The sequence below is a fragment of the Podarcis vaucheri genome (assembly GCF_965113315.1).
Source record: "Podarcis vaucheri genome assembly, chromosome: 3".
NCBI lineage: Eukaryota > Metazoa > Chordata > Lepidosauria > Squamata > Lacertidae > Podarcis > Podarcis vaucheri.
Genome location: NC_138761.1, coordinates 106,318,231 through 106,341,166, shown reverse-complemented (window position 1 = coordinate 106,341,166; position 22,936 = coordinate 106,318,231). Strand labels below are relative to the sequence as shown.

The following is a 22,936-nucleotide window of genomic DNA, read 5'->3' as shown; positions in this document are numbered from 1 at the left end:
CCCCATTCAATTCACCCTCTATTTAAAACCATTTCTTATGAGGCAATAATCAATATTTATATTTATGGACATATTTTAAAGCCGATTTTTGTGCCCCCCCATTGCCTGCGCCCCTGGCTGACCTGCATAGAAAAACTAAAATCTGATTATTTCAAATAGCCATTTAGGTGGGACACACTTTTGGAGTTGGCGAGTGAGGCAAAGATGCTTGCGAATAAAGCCTCTTTCATTATGTTTAAGAGGAATATGCAATTGTGCCAAAGAGAAACAGAAGCATGGGCTCTCAAAAGGAAGATTCACGGAAGAAGTTTCCTCCACTGTGCCACATTATTGTCTCACCTTTCCTTTCCCTCCAAAGACTTCCATGAAATTCAGCAATCAGTGGTCAGTGGTCACTTTGAAACACCCTCACATGGTCCAAAGGGTGTGTGTGGGTGTGTGGGTGTAAGAAACAGTGGTGAGAAACACACCACTGTTACCCAGAAGCAGCAGCAATGGTCAGCCTGCTGCCCAGCTGATGGCAAGAAGCTGAGGAACTGAGCATGGATAGCTCTGAGTTTGGTGCCAAGGTTGCAGGTTCAATCCCCATAAGGGACAACTGCATATTCCTGCTTTGCAGGGGGTTGGACTATATGATCCTCAGGGGCCTCTCCAACTCTATGATTTGCAACTAAGGCTCTCAATCACAATCTGTTGGTTTGCCCACCAATTTCTAGCAAGTGTAGGTAAAAGGTAAAAGAGCCCCTAGACAGTTAAGTCTGGTGCAATGGGACACCATGATGGAAGCCAGAATGCATGGAAACAGCGTTTACCTTCCCGCCGCAGCAGTACCTATTTATCTACTTGTACTGGTGTGCTTTCGAAGTGCTAGCTTGGCAGGAGCTGGGACAGAGCAACAGGAGCTCAGCCCGTTGGGGGATTCAAACCACCAACCTTCTGATCGGCAAGCCCAAGAGGCTCAGTGGTTTAGACCACAGCGTCACCCACGACCCAGCAAGTGCAAGGCTTTGTGATGGATAAGAGTGGGAAACAGGGCTTTCAAAGCCCCCTCTGCTCCGGGATCATTTCCCTAGCTTCAAGTGTTATGCTTGGAGTCTTTTCCTGCATCTAGAAGACCTTTTTGCTCCTTTTCGCCGCTTGTTCAACGAGGCTGCCATTCAAAGGTTCCTCTGGAGAAATCAGTGGACCCTTGTCCTTCCAGGACTTTGCTTCTCTGAGGTTTTGCTGAGCTGAGCAGTTGCAGTTTTTCCTTCAGCTTTACCTGGCAAGGATCTTGTATTAATCACACTTACTCAACAACCGATTTGGACAGTTCATTATTATCTGGCACGGAGTGATCCTCACATCTGCATCCTGATTAGAAATGCAAGATCTGAATTGCTGACATGCTGATCTCAGCTGCTGTCAGATGCATGTGCTCTGGGGTTCATTTCAGGAGACCTACAAGTCAGCAATGTGAATGTTTCCCCCCCGTAAGTTCTCAGGTGTTTGCAAAGCACACGAAAATGCAATGAATGTGTAAGTGTGCCTTACACAGACTGATGACCTAGAAAAGGCGCAATTATATATCCTTCATCATTGAAACCCGAGCCTTATATTTAACATACCCTTATGTTAAGCCTGTACTAACATGAAGAAAACAGCAGAAAGCCACAAAAGCAAATAAATTAATGCATATAGAATTAATAGATGGTTGCTAGATTATTGATTATTGCTATGTGGAGAGAGAAAACAGGAGAGGGAGCCTAACAACAGCCGCTCAGAGTGGCTGGGAAAACCCAGGCAGATGGGCGGGGTATAAATAGTAAAATCATCATCAGCATAGTCCCAGACAGCATAGTCAAACGTCAAGTATAATGAGAGTTGCATGGGATGTCTGGGATGTTAAGGGAGGGGTAGTACCTCTGGTCATGCTCCTTTTGGAGTAGTATGTCCATCTTTGTTCCCCACTGCACCCCCACTGAGCTCTCACCTGCGGCTCCTAAGTTGTGGGGAAGCGGCCAGACCCTGGGGACAGCTTCGACTGGCTGGCTAAATCAGCTGAGGGTAGCCGATGGGTCTCAAACCCTCAGTGAGTTAGGGACCTCCCCTGCATACAAAGACAGGCTCGGGTGGATTGTGAGGATGAGACCAATGGTGGGTCCAAGAGTCAAGAAGGCGGTTTCTGCAGGTGCTATAGGGGGAAGTGAGGGGCAGATGGGGCTCATCAACCTGGGAAGGTAGCCCATCTAGAAGAAGGAAAACTGTGATCCTAAGCCTTCCCTGCCTTACGGGATATCTTTGGGAGAAGAGAAGGCCAAGGAGTGAACCCTGAATAAATCTGAAGTGGAGTCCCTAAGGCGGTCGGATGGTGCCTCCTTAAGGCAATTCCTGCAGGCAAGCCAGTGTCAAACACATTGCTCTGCTTCCCTTTGGACCACATCAGCAAGGCTGTCGTCTGGACAGGCCAGGACCTCCATACACACTGCCCAGGCTTGCACCCCAGGGAGGTCACTTCAGTGCTGCTAACATAGTGGTTTGTCTTCACCCCTGGAAGTGCACTCCATTGTCTCTTGAGACAGATGGCTGCCTAAAATGTGGAGGCAAAAAACAATATAAGCCAGGAGTGGGAGCCCACCAATATCCAGAAGGTCCACAAGTCCCATCAAGCATAGTCAATCATCAGAGATAAGGGGAGTTGAAGCCCAATATGCTTAGTGTCAGACTAGGATGTGGGAGGGAGCCCACTTGGCCATGAAACTACTGGGTGACCTTGGGATAGTCAGTACCTCTCAGCTTAACCGACCACACAGGGATTAAATGAGGAAGGGGAGAACCATGTCCCCTTGAGATCCTTGGAGAAAAAGGTGGGATATAAATGCAATAAACAAACAAATAAGCAATCGGAGGATACCCCATCGGCTATCCTGATATAAATCGATTATCCAGATAAATGAATTCCCTCTTGCCTAAGTAATATTATAACCAATGTTGTAATAATCTCATCCATGTCACTAAAACACAACACAAAGTGGTTGTTAAACAGATTGCTTAATGAATTCTGCTTACTACTATTTATTTTACCAGTCATTTGGATTCTAATTCTTCATTTCCCCTTCAGTGTAATGTTGCGCTTGGACTACTGCAGCGGAATAACAGACTTTTACTTTTATGTTCTATTTTGGTATGTTTTGCTATTTTAATGTCATGTAACTTCCTAGAAGTGTTTTAAGTGGGTTTTTTTTAAAAAATCTCACTCTGTAGATTTTTATTTTTTTTAAAAAAAGCACCCAGATGAATCACAAGTAATATTTTATTCAAAAAAACTTGAGAGGGCCAATCCCCTTCACTGAGGTGCTTTAGCTATTTCTAAAGTGTTTGCCCTTTTTATTAGGCTTTACAATTACTGCAAATTTTAAAATGCAGATATTTCCAAAAGCTGTAGTGATATTCTTTTTACCATGCATTTTTTTTTTGCCTGACTGAGCTGAAATACAAAGAAGTGATAAAGGGTATTTGCTAGATTCCAGAGAAATCAATGAGACAGAGGCTCGCTCCCAACTCATTTGGTGAACCACAATCTAATTGTTTTTGATTTACAGGATGTAAAATAAGTAAAGCCTCTGATAAAATTCCTGTTTTAAGAGTTTTGCTTTAATTGGACCCTGTAGAATATCAAGACCAAACTTGATAGCCTTTAAAGATATGAGAACAGAATAAATATATTCTGTGAGAGTAGCTTGGAGAAGAATAAAGTAATAAACCCAGTCAATAACATCTGTCTCACAATGCTAAAAGTCATCTTCAGTTATCTATAAATAAATGCTAGCTCACAGGTGGTCAATCTGCTCCAACATCTGTGACTCTTCTGGTTGATTGAACTGCACTGCCCTGGGCTGTAAAGTTAAAAAGAACCTCAAAAGCTAGAAAATGTTTTCTATCAGTTTCAAGTGGGATTTAGCCACTTCAAACCTCCTTTCAGCATTCCTTTGTGTCTCAAGAACTAGCATATGTCCAAACCAAGAGTTGAATTTGTTATTGCAAATAGTGATAAAAACCTCACATAATCTTCTGCTTATTTGTCTATGGGTCAGGTCCACCCATTCAGCCCGTCAACTTCCACTTCTGCAACCGGATTCCCCCCTCCCTCTCTCCCTGCACCCCCAAATTTGGCTGGGAGCATCCAGGAAAAACCCCAGAACAGCACATCTGTGTGGGGTGGAATCATTTCATCTGGCAAGCTGAAATGCTTCAGCTGATGGAAAATATAGAAAAACACAAGGTTCAGTTCCGTCCAGTGACATAGCATGGGTTGCCAGCAGTCGGGGCAAGGCAAATATCCTCAGCACCACCCGCTGATAGGCTGGAACAAAGGGGCAATAGCTTGGCGGCCTACCTGAGTGGCAGCCACAGAATCCCGTAAGTGTAGAGTACAGTGGAGAGTGGGATGGGGGATTGGCCGGGGGTGGGTATCTTTCTAAAGCCCATGCAGAGGGCACCCTAGCAACCGGTCGCCACCAAAATCTGCTCCTCAATTCGCTCACACAAACACTGGGAGATTTTCTGTGTGAGAGGCAAGGTGTACTACTTTTTATTGAATTATCACTACCTTTTCTTTTCCCTTTTGAAATTTTGAGCCAAGGCAACTAGCGCTGTGGCCCTGCTCACACTATGTGGGGGAGCCAGTGTGGTGTAGTGGTTAAGAGTGGTAGACTTGTAATCTGGGGAACCGGGTTCGCGTCTCCGCTCCTCCACATGCAGCTGCTGGGTGACCTTGGGCTAGTCACACTTCTCTGAAGTCTCTCAGCCCCACTCACCTCACAGGGTGAGGAAGGGAAAGGAGAATGTTGGCTGCTTTGAGACTCCTTTGGGTAGTGAGAAAGCGGGATATCAAATCCAAACTCTTCTTCTATGCCACTGATTCCATCTGATGCTACTAACAGTGTTATCTTATTGAAATCTCGAGGGCAGGATACACAATAGTTACAGAATTCTTTTGTGCCTGAAGAAATTCTTCACTGAAGAATTTTATTTGCTTGCCAAATAGTTTAGTGACTTTTCTGCCATGGCTCTAAAATAATTCCCACTGTCATAACTAAATTTTCAGACTAAGTCAAATATACATTACTTAAGCCAAGCAAATTAAACAGAGGCTGCAATCTTTCACTTAACTTAGTAGGAAATTTGATTGACTGAAATGGGATGTACTGTTGCAGGATAACAGGAAAAGGTGAATAAAATTAATTCATGCAACATACAAATATAGTTTAAAACCAGCAAGCATGCGCAACAGAATAAAAGACAAAATAAAAAACCCAATAAAGCTAAAACAGAATGAAATAATTCCAGATATCATGTATAATTAAAATGCACTCCTTTGTGGAATTAAAACATACATCTACTAATAGAGCAGGGTCTCTCCAGAAGATCTGAAGACATGGGGAGGCTGGTTGAAGTTTATACCCTCCAAGGCTAGATACCATAGATTTTCACAGCAAAATATGTATAGGGCATTCACCTACTGAGGTCAAATGGCGAGGAGCTTTGTGTTTTACTGTTGACATAGTCAAATAATCCAAATTTTCAAAAGTACATTGCTGATGCTAGATAGCTTTCTTGGTAAAGTTTCTAAATACAGTGGTACCTCGGGTTACATACGCTTCAGGTTACATACGCCCCAGGTTACAGACTCCGCTAACCCAGAAATAGTGCTTCAGGTTAAGAACTTTGCTTCAGGATGAGAACAGAATTCATGCTCCGGCGGCGGGGTGGCAGCGGGAGGCCCCATTAGCTAAAGTGGTGCTTCAGGTTAAGAACAGTTTCAGGTTAAGAACAGACCTCCAGAACGAATTAAGTACATAACCAGAGGTACTACTGTATCCTCATTCAAAGCCAAGTCCCAGTGTAGCTGTAGATGAACCAAACCTGGATTAGACACACTATCTTTAACACTGTGATTCGTGGGCAAATATTAGACAGGGGAAACTCAAGATGGATTTTCCCTCAATCTCCTAAGTGAATTATAGAGGCGAAGCAAAAAACCGACAACCTGCTTCAGTGAATTGGCGCCACTCGGGAACTGCCAGTGTATTTCTCAATAGATCTTCAAGCAGACTTGAAGCCCAACAAGCTGACAAGAAGCCCTAGTCCACGTTCCACAACAATTGCATAGGAACCATGTTTGAACTTGCTTTCTACATAAAGAAGACAACAGTGGAGAGGAATAAGGCACACATAAAAGCAAACTTCGGCCTGTTGGAATCGGCATGAGCTTTTATTATTCTTAGAGACTTTTAAGATTTTGAGAATGTATGAAATATATGCTGTGGCAAATAAACTATTTTTAAATGGAAAAACCCCCACACAGCTGAAACAGAGGCATGAAATATTAACAGCAGCATATGCATCCATCCATTTTTTGCTACAAATAGCACAATCTGGGGGAACTCTAAAAGAGAGAAATTGTTTGAGGCAAATGCTTGAACTACACTGTGGTTTGGGAATTTTATTATGTTTTTATCACTGATGTTCTTTCTGTAATGTGTTTTTAATGTTGTATACCACCTTAGGAATCTTTTGATAAAGGGTGGTTGCTTATTATTATTATTATTATTATTATTATTATTATTATTATTATTACTGTGCCTCATTTATATTTACCTTAAGCTCTCATCATTTTTTTTAAAAAAATTGGCAAGTGGAAGAGATAAAAAGCAGACTGAGATTCAGTAGCTGCTGGGACTGGATTCTCTTTTTCGAACATTTAATATGTCTTGTTTGGAAGCTAAATAATTAGCATTAATTAACATCGCTGCGTAACTGAGTTCACACTTCACTGAAACAAGTAGGTTCAATTCACACTCAAATATTACCCATTTCCCAAAATGAAAAATTATGCAAGCATCACAAGAATGGGCACATGTTTAAAATGTATTTCTGCATCTCCGCAAGGAGTGCAGTGATACAATTTTTAAAAATGAGATCATGTGTCTCTGGGAGACAGTCACGTAGGAGGGCAGGATAATCCTTTAAGCCTGGATTATATCACAAGGCTTTAAAATGAATCAATTTAATTGATGAGAAAAGGTGACCTATGATCACATACACAGTTAACACCTTTGATGACAGACATGGGAACAGTGATACAAATGTACCTTGGTTCTCAAACGCCTTGGTTCTCAAACGCCTTGGTACTCAAATGCCTTGGCTCCCAAACGCCGAAAACCTGGAAGCAAGTGTTCTGGTTTTCGAACGTTTTTTGGAAGTCGAACGTTTGTGACTATTGTTTCTGGGGTGCCTGTACCAATCAGAAGTTGGCTTTTCCAGGAGGTTTGGGAAGGGACAGAGGGCAGCCCGCCAGTCCCTTCCCCCACCTCCCAGAAAAGCCCCCAAGAGACGAGCTCCCTTTAAAGAGCTGCGTCTAGCGTGTGTGCGGCTCTTGGGGGCTTTTCCCCGAGGAGGGAGAAGGGACTGACGGGCTGCCCTTCTCCCTCCTCGGAGAAAAGCCCCCAAGAGCCGCACACACGCTCCACGCGGCTTTTTAAATGAAGCGCTGAGCAGAGCCTCCCTCCTGAATTCGCTCCAGAAGAAGAAGAGGAGGAGGAGTTTGGATTTGATATCCCGCTTTATCACTACCCAAAGGAGTCTCAAAGCGGCTCACATTCTCCTTTCCCTTCCTCACCCTGTGAGGTGAGTGGGGCTGAGAGACTTCAGAGAAGTGTGACTGGCCCAAGGTCACCCAGCAGCTGCATGTGGAGGAGCGGGGATGTGAACCTGGTTCACCAGATTACGAGTCTACCGCTCTTAACCACTACACCACACTGGTAACGCATACACATTTCCCCTTACTTTTTAGGAGCGAAAAATACGGTAACTTCCTACTGGATAGGCGTGCCAACTCCCAGGACCCCCCCCCCCAATATCTGCTGGCAGGGGGCCGGGGCCCCTCAATGTTGAGGAGGCTGAGCATGGTGCAGTTCAGCGGCTGGCTTCTCCTGAGTGCAAGAGAGGAAGCCACACCACTCTGCGCTCTGGGCTTGGCCTCCTCTCAACGATGCTACATCACGCATCACGTGCATGATGTCCCATGTGCACAATGTACCCCCGACACCCACAATCTTGGACGCAAGACGGTGCCTCTGTTACGGGAATGCTTTCAAGTAATGTGTGGAAGCATTGCTGAAGACATACTTCAATCCTTGGCTCCAGGCAACCAGTAATTTATGTGACGAAATCACACCTATCCTTCTTTATCTGGATTAAAGTACCACAAAGAGAAGCCGGGATTATCCTAACAGCAGCAGCAAGAGCTTTGATGTCATGATCAATGACATGACGATACCCACTTGTTGGATGTCCTGTTTTCACGAGGCCTTAGAGGTGTAAACCGCCTCTTCCCATATGAACCTACCCGGCCCCTGAGATCATCTTCTGAGGCCCTCCTTCGTGTGCCTCCTCCTCAAGAGGTCCGGAGGGTAGCAACACAAGAAGGGGCCTTCTCTGCAGTGGCCCCCCGTCTGTGGAATGCTCTCCCCAGGGAAGTTCACCTGGCACCTTCATTATACACCTTTAGACGCCAGGCAAAAACATTCCTTTTTAACCAGGCCTTTGGTTGACCTGATCAACATCCTATACCCTTTTAAAATGTGGCTCTTTGGGGGGTGGGCGGGGAGGGGAATATTATTGGGTTATTGCTTTTGGTTTGATTTTATATGTTGTGGTCTTGTTGTGAGCCACCCTGAGGCCTCCGGGTATAGGGCGGTGTACAAGTTGAATAAATAATAGCAATGAGGGTGATGATGACGATGATGATAAACCTAGGGTTGCCATCCAACCGGATTTCCCCGGATACATCCTCTTTTTCATGCTTAAAAGTTCTTTCTGGGCGGATTTTTAAGATACAGTAAAATGTCAGTTTGGGGGGTTTTGTTTTGTTGACTGGCCTGGTGGCGGCGGCAAGGGAACGCAGGCAGGCAAGCAACGGAGGTGGCAGGGGCTGGAGATAACAACAGCAGCAGTGGTGGCAGGATAAAGAGGATGGAGGCCTGAGAGAGAGGGAGCAGAACTGAAAATAGGTTGGCAGGAGGAAGGGGCAGGGGCAGCGGGCGGGGGTAGCTGCTTGGATCCCGGTCATGAGGAGGAGACTGTGGTGTGTGGAGGAATATCAGTGACTGATTGAGGGGACAGCAGGTGGGCAGGAGTGTGAATGGGTCCTTGTGTGGTGGTGGTGGGGGGAGAGATGCACGAGGGTTGGTCATGGATGCTTGGAACAATCAGCGCTGCAAGGGGCGTATGGGGAAGGACGTGCAGTATGCTGGGTGCTAAAAGCTAGGGTTTGTGTGGAAAGAGGGTCCCTGGGTTTGTCTAGGAGGGTGCTGGAGAGGGTGGAGGGAGGAGGAAGCGGGGCTGTGGAGCCTTTGTGTGGGGCAAGGACGATGCACAAGGAGTTGCCAGCAGCTGGGGGAAACGACTTCTACTAAGGGATAGGAAGGCTTTGGTACCAACAAAAGAAGAGTGGCAGATGAAAATAATGGACTTTGCACAACTGGCAAAGCTGACGGGGAAAATCTGAAACCAGCACGATCAAGTATTCCAAAAAGACGAGTAAATTTATACAATATTTGAAAGATCAGTTGTAAGCAATTAACACTAGTAGGGTTATCTGAAGATTTGTAATGAGAATTTTTTTACCTTTCTATATTTATTTAAATTTTGAGATATTTTGTGATATTAGAATTGGAAAATATAGAAAATGCTGTGATATAAAGGTTAATTTTGAAAGCCAAGAGGTGGGAGGGAAGGAAGTCGATAGGCTCTAAAGAGGTCACAGTGGATAATAATGATGTGATTATAGATGTTTAAACGGAAAATTAATAAAAAATATTTTTTTTAAAAAAGGGCTAGGAAGGCTTTGATTTTAGGGAATGAGAGAGGACCGGGGGAATCTGGAGTCGCATCGCCAGGTGAGAAGGCGGAGCATTTGTACATTTGTGGCAAGGGGAATTTCAGCTGGTATGGTTGGAGTCTGCAAGTTTGTCCTCTTTTTTGCTCTTCAAATTATGGCAACCCTGTGTAAACCTCGTTGCATTGAAGCTTCATTTGTGCATCCCCATTCCGAAGTGTATAGACTGTGCAACTCTGGTGTACAAATGCCCCCCATGTAGATATGGTAAGTAAGATGGGCAGATGTCAGGGGCGTTGAAAGGGGGCAGGGACAGCTGGCGTTATCACAGTGCCCAAATAATTCAGATAGAACACTTGCATGTCACTCAGAATAAAGACAGGATTCATCTCTGTTACCCCAACTATGCAAAGGATTGTTTTCTTCCATATCACCCACCAAAAGGCAGTTTCGGCTTTCAGCAATGTTCTATAATTCCCCCAAATCATGCTTTTTCATAGCGCATTACTTCTGGGTTTCGCCGCATGTGCATGCGCAGACGCTCAAAACGACACCAAGCGCATGCGCAGAAGCACCAAACGTGACCCGGGCACGCACATACGCGCGGACACAGGTTACGTTTGCTTCTAGATGCGAATGGGGCTCCAGAACGGATCCCATTCGCATCTAGAGGTACCACTGTAGTGCAATGATTAGAGAAACCTAGAGAGTGACTAAAATAATGTTACATTCTAGTTCAGAAAATTAAAATGCAGCAGCTTAAAAAAACAAAACCAAACCAAACAAACCCACAGTGCATTTAAGACTAAACCAAAACTGGAATACTATAATAAAGGAATATAGTGAAAACACTCACAAGCACACAAACAAATGATCCAGCTACTAAACTACACATATGAGCTTGAGCTCTACTGGGAATAAAATATTCCAGTAACAATAAGAAAAGAGACAGAAACACAAGTTTCTTATTATCACACTTCATATGTCATAAAACATAACAGCTAACTTATTTCTGGCAAAGGGACAGAACTTGCGTAACAATTTGGCTTACACAAATATTTTCTATTGTTGAGCACATCTTAAATGCGGCGTGTCGTAAGTTAACTTCAAGCACACTGGGCTCTCTCAAAGTGTCCTAAACATACCTTATAGTTTCAACACACTAGCAAATCATTACTCTGCCAGCAGCATCCATGGAGCCAGGTAAAAGAGAGAGAAAAGACAACTCAACCATTCAAATATAATTGAAACCAGGTAGTACTATGTGAGCAAAATATCCTGGCCAAAGAAGCATTCTTATTTTCTAGTTTACTCCACTGCTTAATATTGAATGTAATTATTAACTTCCCCACCCCCTGAGGGTTACAAAAACAACTCTTTTGTGGAAACCTAAGCTTTCTAGTTGGACTGACCATCATGTATTATGTATAAAATATATGATATGGTCATGATACACTGTTTTGTAGATCTGGTCAGAGCTTAGATGGGTAAGCACTGGTAATGACATGTTCACTGCCCAGGGTTCCATGTAAGCTGCTTTGAGGGTTGCCTGTTTGTCTGTTTTACATTCAAATGGTGTTTACAGGTTATACTACTACTAATTATTATTTGTACCCCACCCATAGGACTGGGTTGCACCAGCCACGCTGGGCGGCTCCCAAAGGAATATTAAAAACATGACAAAACAGGGCTGCCTTCAAATGTTTTCTAAAAGTCAGATAGGTTTATTTGTTTATTTCCTTGACATCTGACATCCACAGGGCGGGCGCCACTACCGAGAAGGCCCTCTGCCTGGTTCCTTGTAACCTCACTTCTCACAGTGAGGAAACCGCCAGAAGGCCGTCAGAGCTGGAATTCAGTGTCTGGGATGAAGGATGGGGGTGGAGACGCTCCTTCCAGTATACTGGGCTGAGGCCATTTAGGGCTTTAAAGGTCAGCACCTACACTGTGAATTGTGCTTGGAAACATACCGGGCGCCAATGAAGATACTTCAGGACTGATGTTATATGGTCCCAGCGGCCGCTCGCAGTCACCAGTCTAGATGCTGCATTCTTGATTAGTTGTAGTTTCCGGGTTACCTTAAAAGGTAGTCCCACGAAGAGTGCATTGCAGTAGTTCAAGTGGGAGATAACTAGGGCATGTACCATTCTGGTGAGACGTTGCCCAGGCAGCTAGAGTCTCGGCTGGCATACCAAATGGAGCTGGTAGACAGCTGCCCTGGACCCAGAATTAACCTGCACTTCCATGGGCAGTTGTGTGTCCAAAATAACCCCGAGGTGTCACCTCATTCAGGGCCAGGGAACCCCCCCCCCCCACACACACACCTGTCCCCAAGAAACAGCACTTTCATCTTGTTGGGATTCAACCTCAGTCTGTTATGAAATAAGGAAAATAAGTTGTGAAATAAGTAAAATAAATAAATAATAAGGGTGTTTTTTAAAATGCAACACAAATAAATAAAAAATAGGTCGGTCCTGTTTGCAAGCTCAGTTACCACAAAAGGGTTAATCCTAACCTTTGAGTGCAACCAGAAACCATTCTTAACCTGAGGTATCACTTTAGCTAATGGGCCTTCTGGTGCTGCCACGCCACCGCCATGCGATTTCTGTTCTCATCCTGAGGTAAAGTTCTTAACCTGAGATAATACTGCCGGGTTAGCAGAGTCTGTAACCCAAAGTGTTTGTAACCCGAGGTGTTTGTAACCCAAGGTACCACTGTATATAAATGGAATAAATAGCAATAGTAATAATAATCATTTACAGATTGTGATGTCAACTTTTTCGCATTTATACCCTATGTAATCATTAGATCGGGATGTGGGTGGCGCTGTGGGTTAAACCACAGAGCCTAGGACTTGCCAATCAGAAGGTCGGCGGTTCTAATCCCCCTGATGGGGTGAGCTCCCGTTGCTCAGTCCCTGCTCCTGCCAACCTAGCAGTTTGAAAGCACGTCAAAGTGCAAGTAGATAAATAGGTACCGCTCCGGCGGGAAGCTAAACGACGCTTCTGTGCGCTGCTCTGGTTTGCCAGAAGTGGCTTAGTCATGCTGGCCACATGACCCGGAAGCTGTACGCCAGCTCCCTCGGCCAATAAAGCGAGATGTGCGCCACAACCCCAGAGTCGGCCACAACTGGACCTAGTGGTCAGGGTTCCCTTTACCTTTAATCATCAGATCATCAGGCGTCTGCACTAAATATCAGCAAAAGCATTACCAACAGATTTCTCAGCCCATCTTGAGCAAATGAAAACAGTTGCTAGAAAATTACACAGTGCGTGGAGAAGGGTCAAAGGGAGGGGAGGGGATGGCAAGAGGTCAACAAGTTCAGGCATCTCTGACATACCTCCACATCTTGTGCGCACTTCATCATTTCAATGATCATGTAGGCACCGATGGAATGGCCAATGAGCACAAGCTTCACATCTTTTGGTACATTCTTTCGAATAAAGCTCAACTTGTGTTCTATTTGTCCACGAAGTCCAAAGCCATCATTTAGTTTATTAACATCCGTCTCTGCAAAGAACCCCAAAACATATTTCATTTCCTTCGCTTTGAAAAGGTTTAATCTCATTCATTCTAGCTTCTCACGACCATTCTTTGAAAAGACGGCCAAAACATTTCGCAACTTATTTTAAGATGACATTAGCGGTGATGGGTGATTGATTAAGGAACGAAATGACCAAGTTCTCTTGAGAAAGGCCAACTTTATGCCATGGGATTCCATGTACAACAAGGGTGCCCTCCATCAAGAGCGGACCACAACTGCCATCGGCGTCAGCTAGCGCAGCCAATGGTCAGGGATAAGAGCTGCCATAGTCCAAAACTTGTGGAAGGCACCATGCTGGCTACCTCTGACATACAACATTACCTAAAATTATGGCAGCTCCATGCTGTGACTTCTCCCGCACATGGAATTAAATTCCATGGGAGGGCATATATAGGGCTTTAAAAGCTGACTCACGAACTCTCTCCTTGTTCCCGAGGAAAACTCTCACCCACCTTTAGCAATGCTCACAAAGGAAATACCCAGTGTGTTATAATGGATGGAATTCCAGACTAATACACGTCCTATACACATTTACCTGGAAGCAAACCCCCTTGTATTCAAAGGGACTTACTTCTGAGCAAGAGTGGCTGGGGAAAACCAGACAGATGGGCGGGGTAGAAATAAATTATTATGATTATGATTATTATGCTGTTAAGACCCAGGTTCAGATCTCCACTATGCCGTAAACCTCACAGAGTGTAAGAAGGGCTAGCCACCAATTCTTATGGGGGGATTGGTGGTTGTGGGGCGGGGGGCATGGAGGAAACTGTTGAATGGTCTCTTTAAATTTGAAGGTTCATTATTGTTCTACAAGATGTGTATTTCTTTAAATGCCAGAGCAAATAACGTGACCTAGTTGTACAGCTGTCAAGCAGTATAGCAGGTGCGGTTAAGTTGTGGTAATTAAGCTGTTGGGTATGTTATATAAAAGGGTGTCGCTGTGGATTAAACCTCAGAGTCTAGGGCTTGCCGATCAGAAGGTCAGCGGTTCAATCCCCGCAACGGGGTGAGCTCCTGTTGCTCGGTCCCTGCTCCTGTCAACCTAGCAGTTTGAAAGCATGTCAAAGTGCAGTAGATAAATAGGTACCGCTCCGGCGGGAAGGTAAATGGTGTTTCCGTGCGCTGCTCTGGTTTGCCAGAAGCGGTTTAGTCATGCTGGCCACATGACCCGGAAGCTCTCATGGCCAATAAAGCGAGATGAGCGCCGCAACCCCAGAATCATCCGCGACTGGACCTAATGGTCAGGGGTCCCTTTACCTTTATGGTATATAAAGAGCAGCATGTAGCTCTCTCAGTACCCTGGGGAATGGGTCATGCTTATTGATATATTGTAATTTAGTGTAAAAGAAGTTTTTGTTTTTGTTATTAAAACCTAGCAAAAGTTATGTTGTGTTTCTTGAATGTGTGGTCTCCCCAGCATGCTCTCTGCAGTGCAACAAATCTGCAAAATAGCCAACAGAAACTACATAACCTGCCCTGAGATGACTTAGAATCATAGAATCATAGAGTTGGAAGAGACCACAAGGGCCATCGAGTCCAACCCCCTACTAAGCAGGAAACACCATCAGAGCACTCCTGACATATGGTTGTTAAGCCTCTGCTTAAAGACCTCCAAAGAAGGAGACTCCACCACACTCCTTGGCAGCAAATTCCACTGTCAAACAGCTCTTACTGTCAGGAAGTTCTTCCTAATGTTTAGGTGGAATCTTCTTTCTTGTCGTTTGGATCCATTGCTCCGTGTCCGCTTCTCTGGAGCAGCAGAAAACAACCTTTCTCCCTCCTCTATGTGACGTCCTTTTATATATTTGAACATGGCTATCATATCACCCCTTAACCTCCTCTTCTCTAGGCTAAACATGCCCAGCTCCCTTAGCTGTTCCTCATAAGGCATCGTTTCCAGGCCTTTGACCATTTTGGTTGCCCTCTTCTGCAACCAGTTGTACAGGTCTGCCTGTGATAAAAATTTTGGAACTTTAATACCATATTCAGCACATGAATAAATATAAAGTCAATTATAATTATGATCATCCATCAGCACAAGCGTTTCTACTTGGCCCATGGAATGATCTCCCTTCTCTTTCCCCCCATGGGCTGTTCAGGGGATTCTCCTGGTCATCCATAGGCAATGGGGGGCGCAAGAGGAGAAGGGAGAAGCCCTGTTGTGCTAGAACAACTATCTAACAGAATGGGGGCCCATGTTTGCTTTCACGAAGTCCCATCTCCTGCATGAAAGAAGCCACCCTCAACTATACCTCTGGATTTTTTAAAACAACAACAACAGTGGTATACAAAATATAACTGTTGGGTATAAAATATTTGTTTCAATATTGTCTTCTAATGACTGGTTTTCAGTTTAAACCTTCAGCAAAGGAAGTGAGGTTCTTACAGAAAGAGCTCTGAGCAGACCAATTAACGCTGTTATTAAAGCTGTTCATTGTCACATCGCGGCGGTATTTATGTCTTGCTAAAGGAATACTGGCAGTGGATAAGGGCATGGAGAAAAAGAAGTATAAGAATGCACACACCCGCCGCAAAATGAGAAGCAACATTTCATCTACAAGGCTTTAAACAGGTAATGGAAAATGAAAAGGTTAGTTCTGGGCCTAAGGCTGAAACTTTGTTTTCAAACTAATGCCTATTTTTTAGTCCTAGTTGCTTCATTTTTTAAAAAATCTATTCCCTAGCCTTGTCATGCACACGAATTCACTGACCACCTAATTCAGGGTTTCCCAAACTTGAGCTTCCAGCTGTTTTTGGACTACAGCTCCCATCATCCCTAGCTAGCAGGATCAGTGGTCAGGGGGTGATGGGAACTGTAGTCCCAAAACAGCTGGAGACCCAAGTTTGGAAAGCCCTGATATTTTATCCCATTCAAAGTACCGTATTTTATACGGACAGTATGGAACATGATACATAAGATCCATTGAGTCACGGAAGATAACAATTTCCGTACATGCTTTAATGATGACAAATCTCACCCATCCTCTTTTGCTTGATCAACCCAGCAATATCATTTAGCTGAATGATACATAGTTCAGCCATACATTCAGATATTTAGGTAAAAAAGGAGTTTTAACCTGCAGCCCTGTGCAATAATTTTTGCAAGCTATTTCCCCCAAATTGCAGTTGTGTATACCGCTTTTACGGAGATTCGCCTTTTTACACATTCTGCATCACAGAATTCGGAGAAGCGTGAAGTTCAAAGGAGAGCTGTCTTTTGGTTTGTGTCTTGGTTCAGGAACTGCACCTTTGATGAGTTCATATTTAGATGCAAACTGTCCCTAGTCAGGAGACAAGCAGATTCTGGACTAGGAATTCCATCTGTTTTGGAATGGGCAAAACTCCCCTTGAAGAAGCAGGCTGTATTTAACTAACCATTGTTTCAATTATTGAATGTTGATTAATTTCTATCTATCATCATGGGGCAGTTGGTTGGGGACCAGGACGGAATTTCCAATCAACTTTTTAAAAACCCCTACAGATATCTGCGGACAAGGTATGAAAGCACTGTGTTTTAGATTAACCCTGAGACCTTATAAAAGCCTCCCCACCCTTGGGAAATGTTCCTGTGACTTCCATTATAAACACCCACTTCATTAGTGTTTATTGGGGTAATTACTTTTGGTAAAAGTATCCTCTACAAATAAACGAACATGCGCTCAGGATTCTCAAACAGGGTGATAAGAGAATTGTTTACTGCTGAAGGCAGACCTTAAGTTTACCAACCTCTGTTATCGACAATAAACTTCAGTTTGCGATATTGGTGACAACTGTTCAGCACCAATAGCTAACGTATACAGGGAGATTCGAAATTGATAGTACTCCTTTGGATTTATATAGGCAGCTTTCTTTGTGTACTCAAAGGACTTGGATTAACTCAGCATTCCATACAATGATAGATAGTAGCTCATATTATTATATATTATCACTGTATTATAATTATTCGTCAAAGAATTTGTGCTTTTGAATTATGGTGCTGGAGGAGACTCTTGAGAGTCCCGTGGACTGCAAGAAGATCAAACGTATCCATTCTGAAGGAAATCAGCCGTGAGTGCTCACTGGAAGGACAGATCCTGAAGCTGAGGCTCCAATACTTTGGCCACCTCATGAGAAGAGAAGACTCCCTGGAAAAGACCCTGATGCTGGGAAAGATGGAGGGCACAAGGAGAAGGGGACAACAGAGGACGAGATGGTTGGATGGTGTTCTCGAAGCTACCAGCATAAGCTTGACCAAACTGCGGGAGGCAGTGGAAGACAGGAGTGCCTGGCGTGCTCTGGTCCATGGGGCCACGAAGACATGACTAAACGACTAAACAACAACAATATAATTATTTCATTTATTAATAGCTTCGCATGAGGCATGCAGAAGTAAATTACATTGTGACTATCTAGGTTACCCAATTAGCTCATGGCTGAAATTTGAACAGAGGAAGTCTGGATCTCAGTACATGCGCTACATACCAGCTCTGGCAAATCAAATGATAAGGCTTGTGCAAGTACTTAGGCAAACAAACCAGGCAACATTACAATGTGGCTGTTTACAATGGTTCCCTTGCAAAAGCAGCCTCAGGATGAGATGATCAGCACAGAATGAGCAGAAGAGGAACCTGTGATTTAACCCTGTTACCAGCATTCATCTCAAGTTCTCTCCATCAAATTCTCCATCTCACCCTTGGCATGCAACTGTGGGCAAGGGAGAAAGTGTTTCAAAGGAAAATGGGACTGGGAGGGAAAGTGTCAAGCACCCTCCCCCCTCCCTTTCAACTGCAAATCACTGCTCCTCATAAAGTGCTCTGTGAAGGTGAAACAGCCATGAGGTCCAGCTACACAGCCATATTCTCACATTGGCTGACACTCAAAGGCTCCTTGTCGGGCAAGTCAGCTCATTCCTAGTTTTATTACGATTACAAGCAAGATGGTGGGGGGGTAGAAAGAGAAACAATTTTAAAATTGAGCTAATCATAAAGGTAAAGGTAAAGGGACCCCTGACCATTAGGTCCAATCGTGACTAACTCTGGGGTTGCGGCGCTCATCTCGCTTTATTGGCTGAGGGAGCCGGCGTACAGCTTCCGGGTCATGTGGCCAGCATGACTAAGCCGCTTCTGGCAAACCAGAGCAGCGCACGGAAATGCCATTTACCTTCCTGCCGGAGCGGTACCTATTTATCTACTTGCACTTTGACGTGCTTTTGAACTGCTAGGTTGGCAGGAGCTGGGAACAAACAACGGGAGCTCACCCCGTCGCGGGGATTTGAACTGCCAATCTTCTGATCGGCAAGCCCTAGGGCTCTGTGGTTTAGACCACAGCACCCACGCTACATAAGCAGTAACAAATGCTGAGAGGTTAAAAAGAAACAGCTCAGCTCAAGTGAGTGCAGTTTCAACCACAAACAGCTTCCAAAGAAGATTAGACACCTCTGTTGTAATGTTGACCAAACTATTCTTATGTCCTTTCTGTCGGCCTTCTGCCCTCAAAATCTCATACATCTTTTCCAAAAGGCTCCAAACCAATAATATAATAATAATATATTATCCAGACAGGGCTTTTTTCCCCCAGCCAGAACTCACCAGAACCAGGAGTGCCACCTTGGCTTTGCAACCACGAGAGCCCAGGGTTGTGGGTGCCATGCGGTGTGCGTGGCCCTGGCACCAAAATTTGTGGGTGCCTGGCCCCTTCATGGGGAATTTTGTGGGTGCCTGGGCACCCAGGGCCCCGGGACCAGCACCTATGACCAGAACTCAGTTCTGGCAGCTCTCAGGTGGGCACTATTGCCATTATAAGGGAACCTCTTTTCTATAAAAATAGCACTGTGTCCAGATCAGATTAACTCTTACTAGTTTAGCGATGTTACTCCCATAGCATAGAGGGTTGTCTTCACCATTGCAGCATGGGAAGACAAACAATATACTAAGGAAAAACCTTCCTGAGTAACCACATCAAGGCAATAAATCTGTTGCCCCAGATTTTTAATTTTTTTAAATATGTTAATCGTGCTTCCTTTGTATCATTTATCTGTACAGAAAGCAGATAAGTACAGGAATTACATACTAAGGACCTGGTCTAGCAAGTTGGCAGTGGCCACTAGAGTGAAATTAACAATAATTAAAAAACAAGCCACACAGCTAAGATGCAATTATATGTCATTTCTCAATCTTAGTGCCTCCACTTGAAGAGAATAATTCTCATTTGGTATCTCATTACATAGGTACCTTGCCAGAGGAGTTATTTAAACCAGCTGGATGAGAGAGAAAAAAGAAAATAAATTATCTCCTAGCTTCAGCTCCTGAATCTGACTTTGGTATTCAAGGTTCAGTAGGAATTCAGTTTATTTATTATCCTATGTAATTCCTTTAGGAACCATCCAGTGTTCTTGTTCTTTCTCTCTCTCCCGGCTCCCCCTAACCCCCTGGCTAGACTAACATAAGCATGCCCCTGTTTTAGCAAAGAATTTGTATCTTGGGTATCCAACGATATTGTTTATTATTCAGATGTGTAATATATTATTTCATGAGCAATTATCTCCAACATATATACCTATCTACACCCACACCCACTGTGTGTGTGTGTGTGTGTGTGGTCATTCTCACCCTGTCCCTAAGAAATCTTCTTGTTAGAATAGAGGAAATGCAATATGAAACAAGGCATAAAGTTGTATTCCAAGTTAACAGATAAATGCATAAGTGTGAGGATGGAGTTTTACCAACTATTTCAACTCCACGACACCAGCTGAAATGGTCACAAATATCATGATACCCACAAATTACTTTAAGGGGGAACTTAAAGACTATTATTATTATTATTATTATTATTATTATTACTCCTCCAGCTTTTCCCCTGATAGGGACTCAAGGTGGCTTATGGATAAAAACAAACAGCTGAAAACCTAGAAGGAAACAATAATTTAAAAACAATAAAGCATTGATACATTTAAAACTATACAGAGAGAGACTTTTAAAAACACACACATAATAACCATAAAAACAGCACGGCACTAGTCTTTTCATTAAAAGTTGCCCATTCCCACAAGTCTGTTGGAAAAACAAGGTCTTCACCTGCCAGAAGAGGGACAACAAGGAGGAGAGAATTCCATTATCTGAGAGCAGCCACTGAGGAGGCCTTGCAGCACCTCCTGCCATTGTCTGAAGCGAACGTGATCAACTTTGTGCTGCCATCTTGCTTTTTGATTCTTGCTTTTTATCCACTACAAAAGCAAATGGATAGCACAAACAGGTAACCAGATTACGGCCGTTAATTTTGGGAAGCAAAGTTTATTAACTCAGGAATTAGCAAATTATATAGTCCAGGCTTGTCCAACTTCCAAGAGACCACGATCTACTCCCACTATAACAAAATTGACCAAAATTGTTGAGCTTTTTTAGAAAGTCAAAGTTGTAAAGTTGATGAGCTTTTTTGGCAAATCATAGTTGTTTTTGGGGAGGGGTGGGAGGGGTCCTGCGATCTCCCGCAATCTGTCACAGACACCCCACAATCTACCAGTAGATCGCAATCTACCTGCTGGCCGTCCATCTGAGTTGCTTTTTTAAAAAAAGTGTCTGGGAAAATAACTGGTGTGTCCCCGTCCCCCCCCCCCAATACTAGTGTTTTATTTTGTGGTTGTCCATTTTGCTCAAGTTCAAACTCAGGATCTGGGGACTATCCTGTAGTGTGGTGAGCCAGTGTGGTGTAGTGGTTAAGAGCGGTGGACTCGTAATCAGGTGAACTGGGTTCGCATCTCCGCTCCTCCACATGCAGCTGCTGGGTGACCTTGGGCCAGTCACACTTCTCTGAAGTCTCTCAGCCCCACTCACCTCACAGAGTGTTTGTTGTGGGGGAGGAAGGGAAAGGAGAATGTTAGCCACTTTGAGACTCCTTAGGGTAGTGATAAAGCGGGATATCAAATCCAAACTCTTCTTCTTCTAGCGATAGATAAAGAGACACAAGTGTGGATGTGATGGTGGAGGGAACACCAGGAGAATTGCTTTTGGGGGAGAGACAAGATGGCTTCTGTGTATGAAATGAAATATGACAAGAGATAATCTAGAGTAAACTGTTTAAAAAGACTAATCGCCATAAGAATCTGCAATGAAGACAATCAAGCAGATCTGGCTTTGGATTTATGCATGGATGGATTTGCAAGTAGGGCACCTTAGTCAAGAAAGAAAAAAGGCAATTCTGAATTAGGCATATTTCTAGAAACTGTAAGAATATCACTTCACATTCCTTAAGACGCAATGCAGGTCTCCGAGATGTGAAAAGAAACACATTATAGATTTGCAGTAGTGGCTGAACTTTAAAAGGCTCCTTTAATATGCATAACTGCATGCTATGCATAATCCTTTTAAAATGTCTAAATGTGTAACAGCTTTGGAGAAGGTGCAAGCAAGACAAACTAAGAAAAGAAAATGGTTTGGAGAAGTGGTGGACCTCTTTAACTGGGTAGCCCACAACATGCAAGTAAGTTAGCCACACATTTTCTGGACCAGAAGAATACTGGCATGGTTGATCTTCCAGAAATGGTTCTCACAGTTACGTTCAGATATACTAATGCAGAAGCATATCATATCACCAGTGCTTCTTCTCCCCCCCCCTAAAAAAATGTTCAGGGGTACTCTCCTTTTGACTCAAGAAAACCACCATTTTATAGTTCAAATCAGGAGAAATACAGTAAATAGACAAAAGTACAAAGATTCACAAAATATTTAAGGGTGTCCGTACCCCTGCGTACCCCCCCAAAAGCACTGCATAGCACTCATTCTGAGACACAGTAACTTGTTGTTGTTTAGTCATTTAGCCGTGTCCGACTCTTCGTGACCCCATGGACCAGCGCACGCCAGGCACTCCTGTCTTCCACTGCCTCCTGCAGTTTGGTCAGACTCATGTTTCTAGCTTCGAGAACACTGTCCAACCATCTGGTCCTCTGTCGTCCCCTTCTCCTTGTGTCCTCCATCTTTCCCAACATCAGGGTCTTTTCCAGGGAGTCTTCTCTTCTCCTGAGGTGGCCAAAGTATTGGAGTCTCAGCTTCAGGATCTGTCCTTCCAGTGAGCACTCAGGGCTGATTTCCTTCAGAATGGATAGGTTTGATCTTCTTGCAGTCCATGGGACTCTCAAGAGTCTCCTCCAGCAGTGTAGGGCCGGGTAGCCAGGATAGTAACCTAACATTACTTTAAGGTAGGTCAAAATAAAAAAATTCCTTCCAGTAGCACCTTAAAGACCAACTAAGTTAGTTCTTGGTATGAGCTTTCGTGTGCATGCACACTTCTTCAGATACACATGCACACGAAAGCTCATACCAAGAACTAACTTAGTTGGTCTTTAAGGTGCTACTGGAAGGAATTTTTTTATTTTGACTATGGCAGACCAACACGGCTACCTATCTGTAACTTTAAGGTAGGTGTTTGAAATTTGCTAGGTGCATTTTGCTATCGGCCACTTGCAAACAAGTGAAGATGCCTGGGTGCGAGGATGGCAACTGACCCCTCCAACATCTGGAGGTGTGTGCCTGCGGGATCCT

The 22,936-nt window shown here is 44.0% G+C and overlaps 1 protein-coding gene across 2 annotated transcripts in view; it reads right to left on the bottom strand.

The window, feature by feature from the left end:
* LDAH (lipid droplet associated hydrolase) overlaps positions 1 to 22,936 on the bottom strand; it is a 96,362-nt gene that overhangs the window by 52,884 nt on the left and 20,542 nt on the right. For both annotated transcript variants that reach the window (XM_082215638.1, XM_082215637.1), the window contains one exon: positions 13,221 to 13,390. In XM_082215638.1, the coding sequence (XP_082071764.1) occupies positions 13,221 to 13,390 (170 nt within the window). The remainder of the gene's footprint in view (positions 1 to 13,220; positions 13,391 to 22,936) is intronic.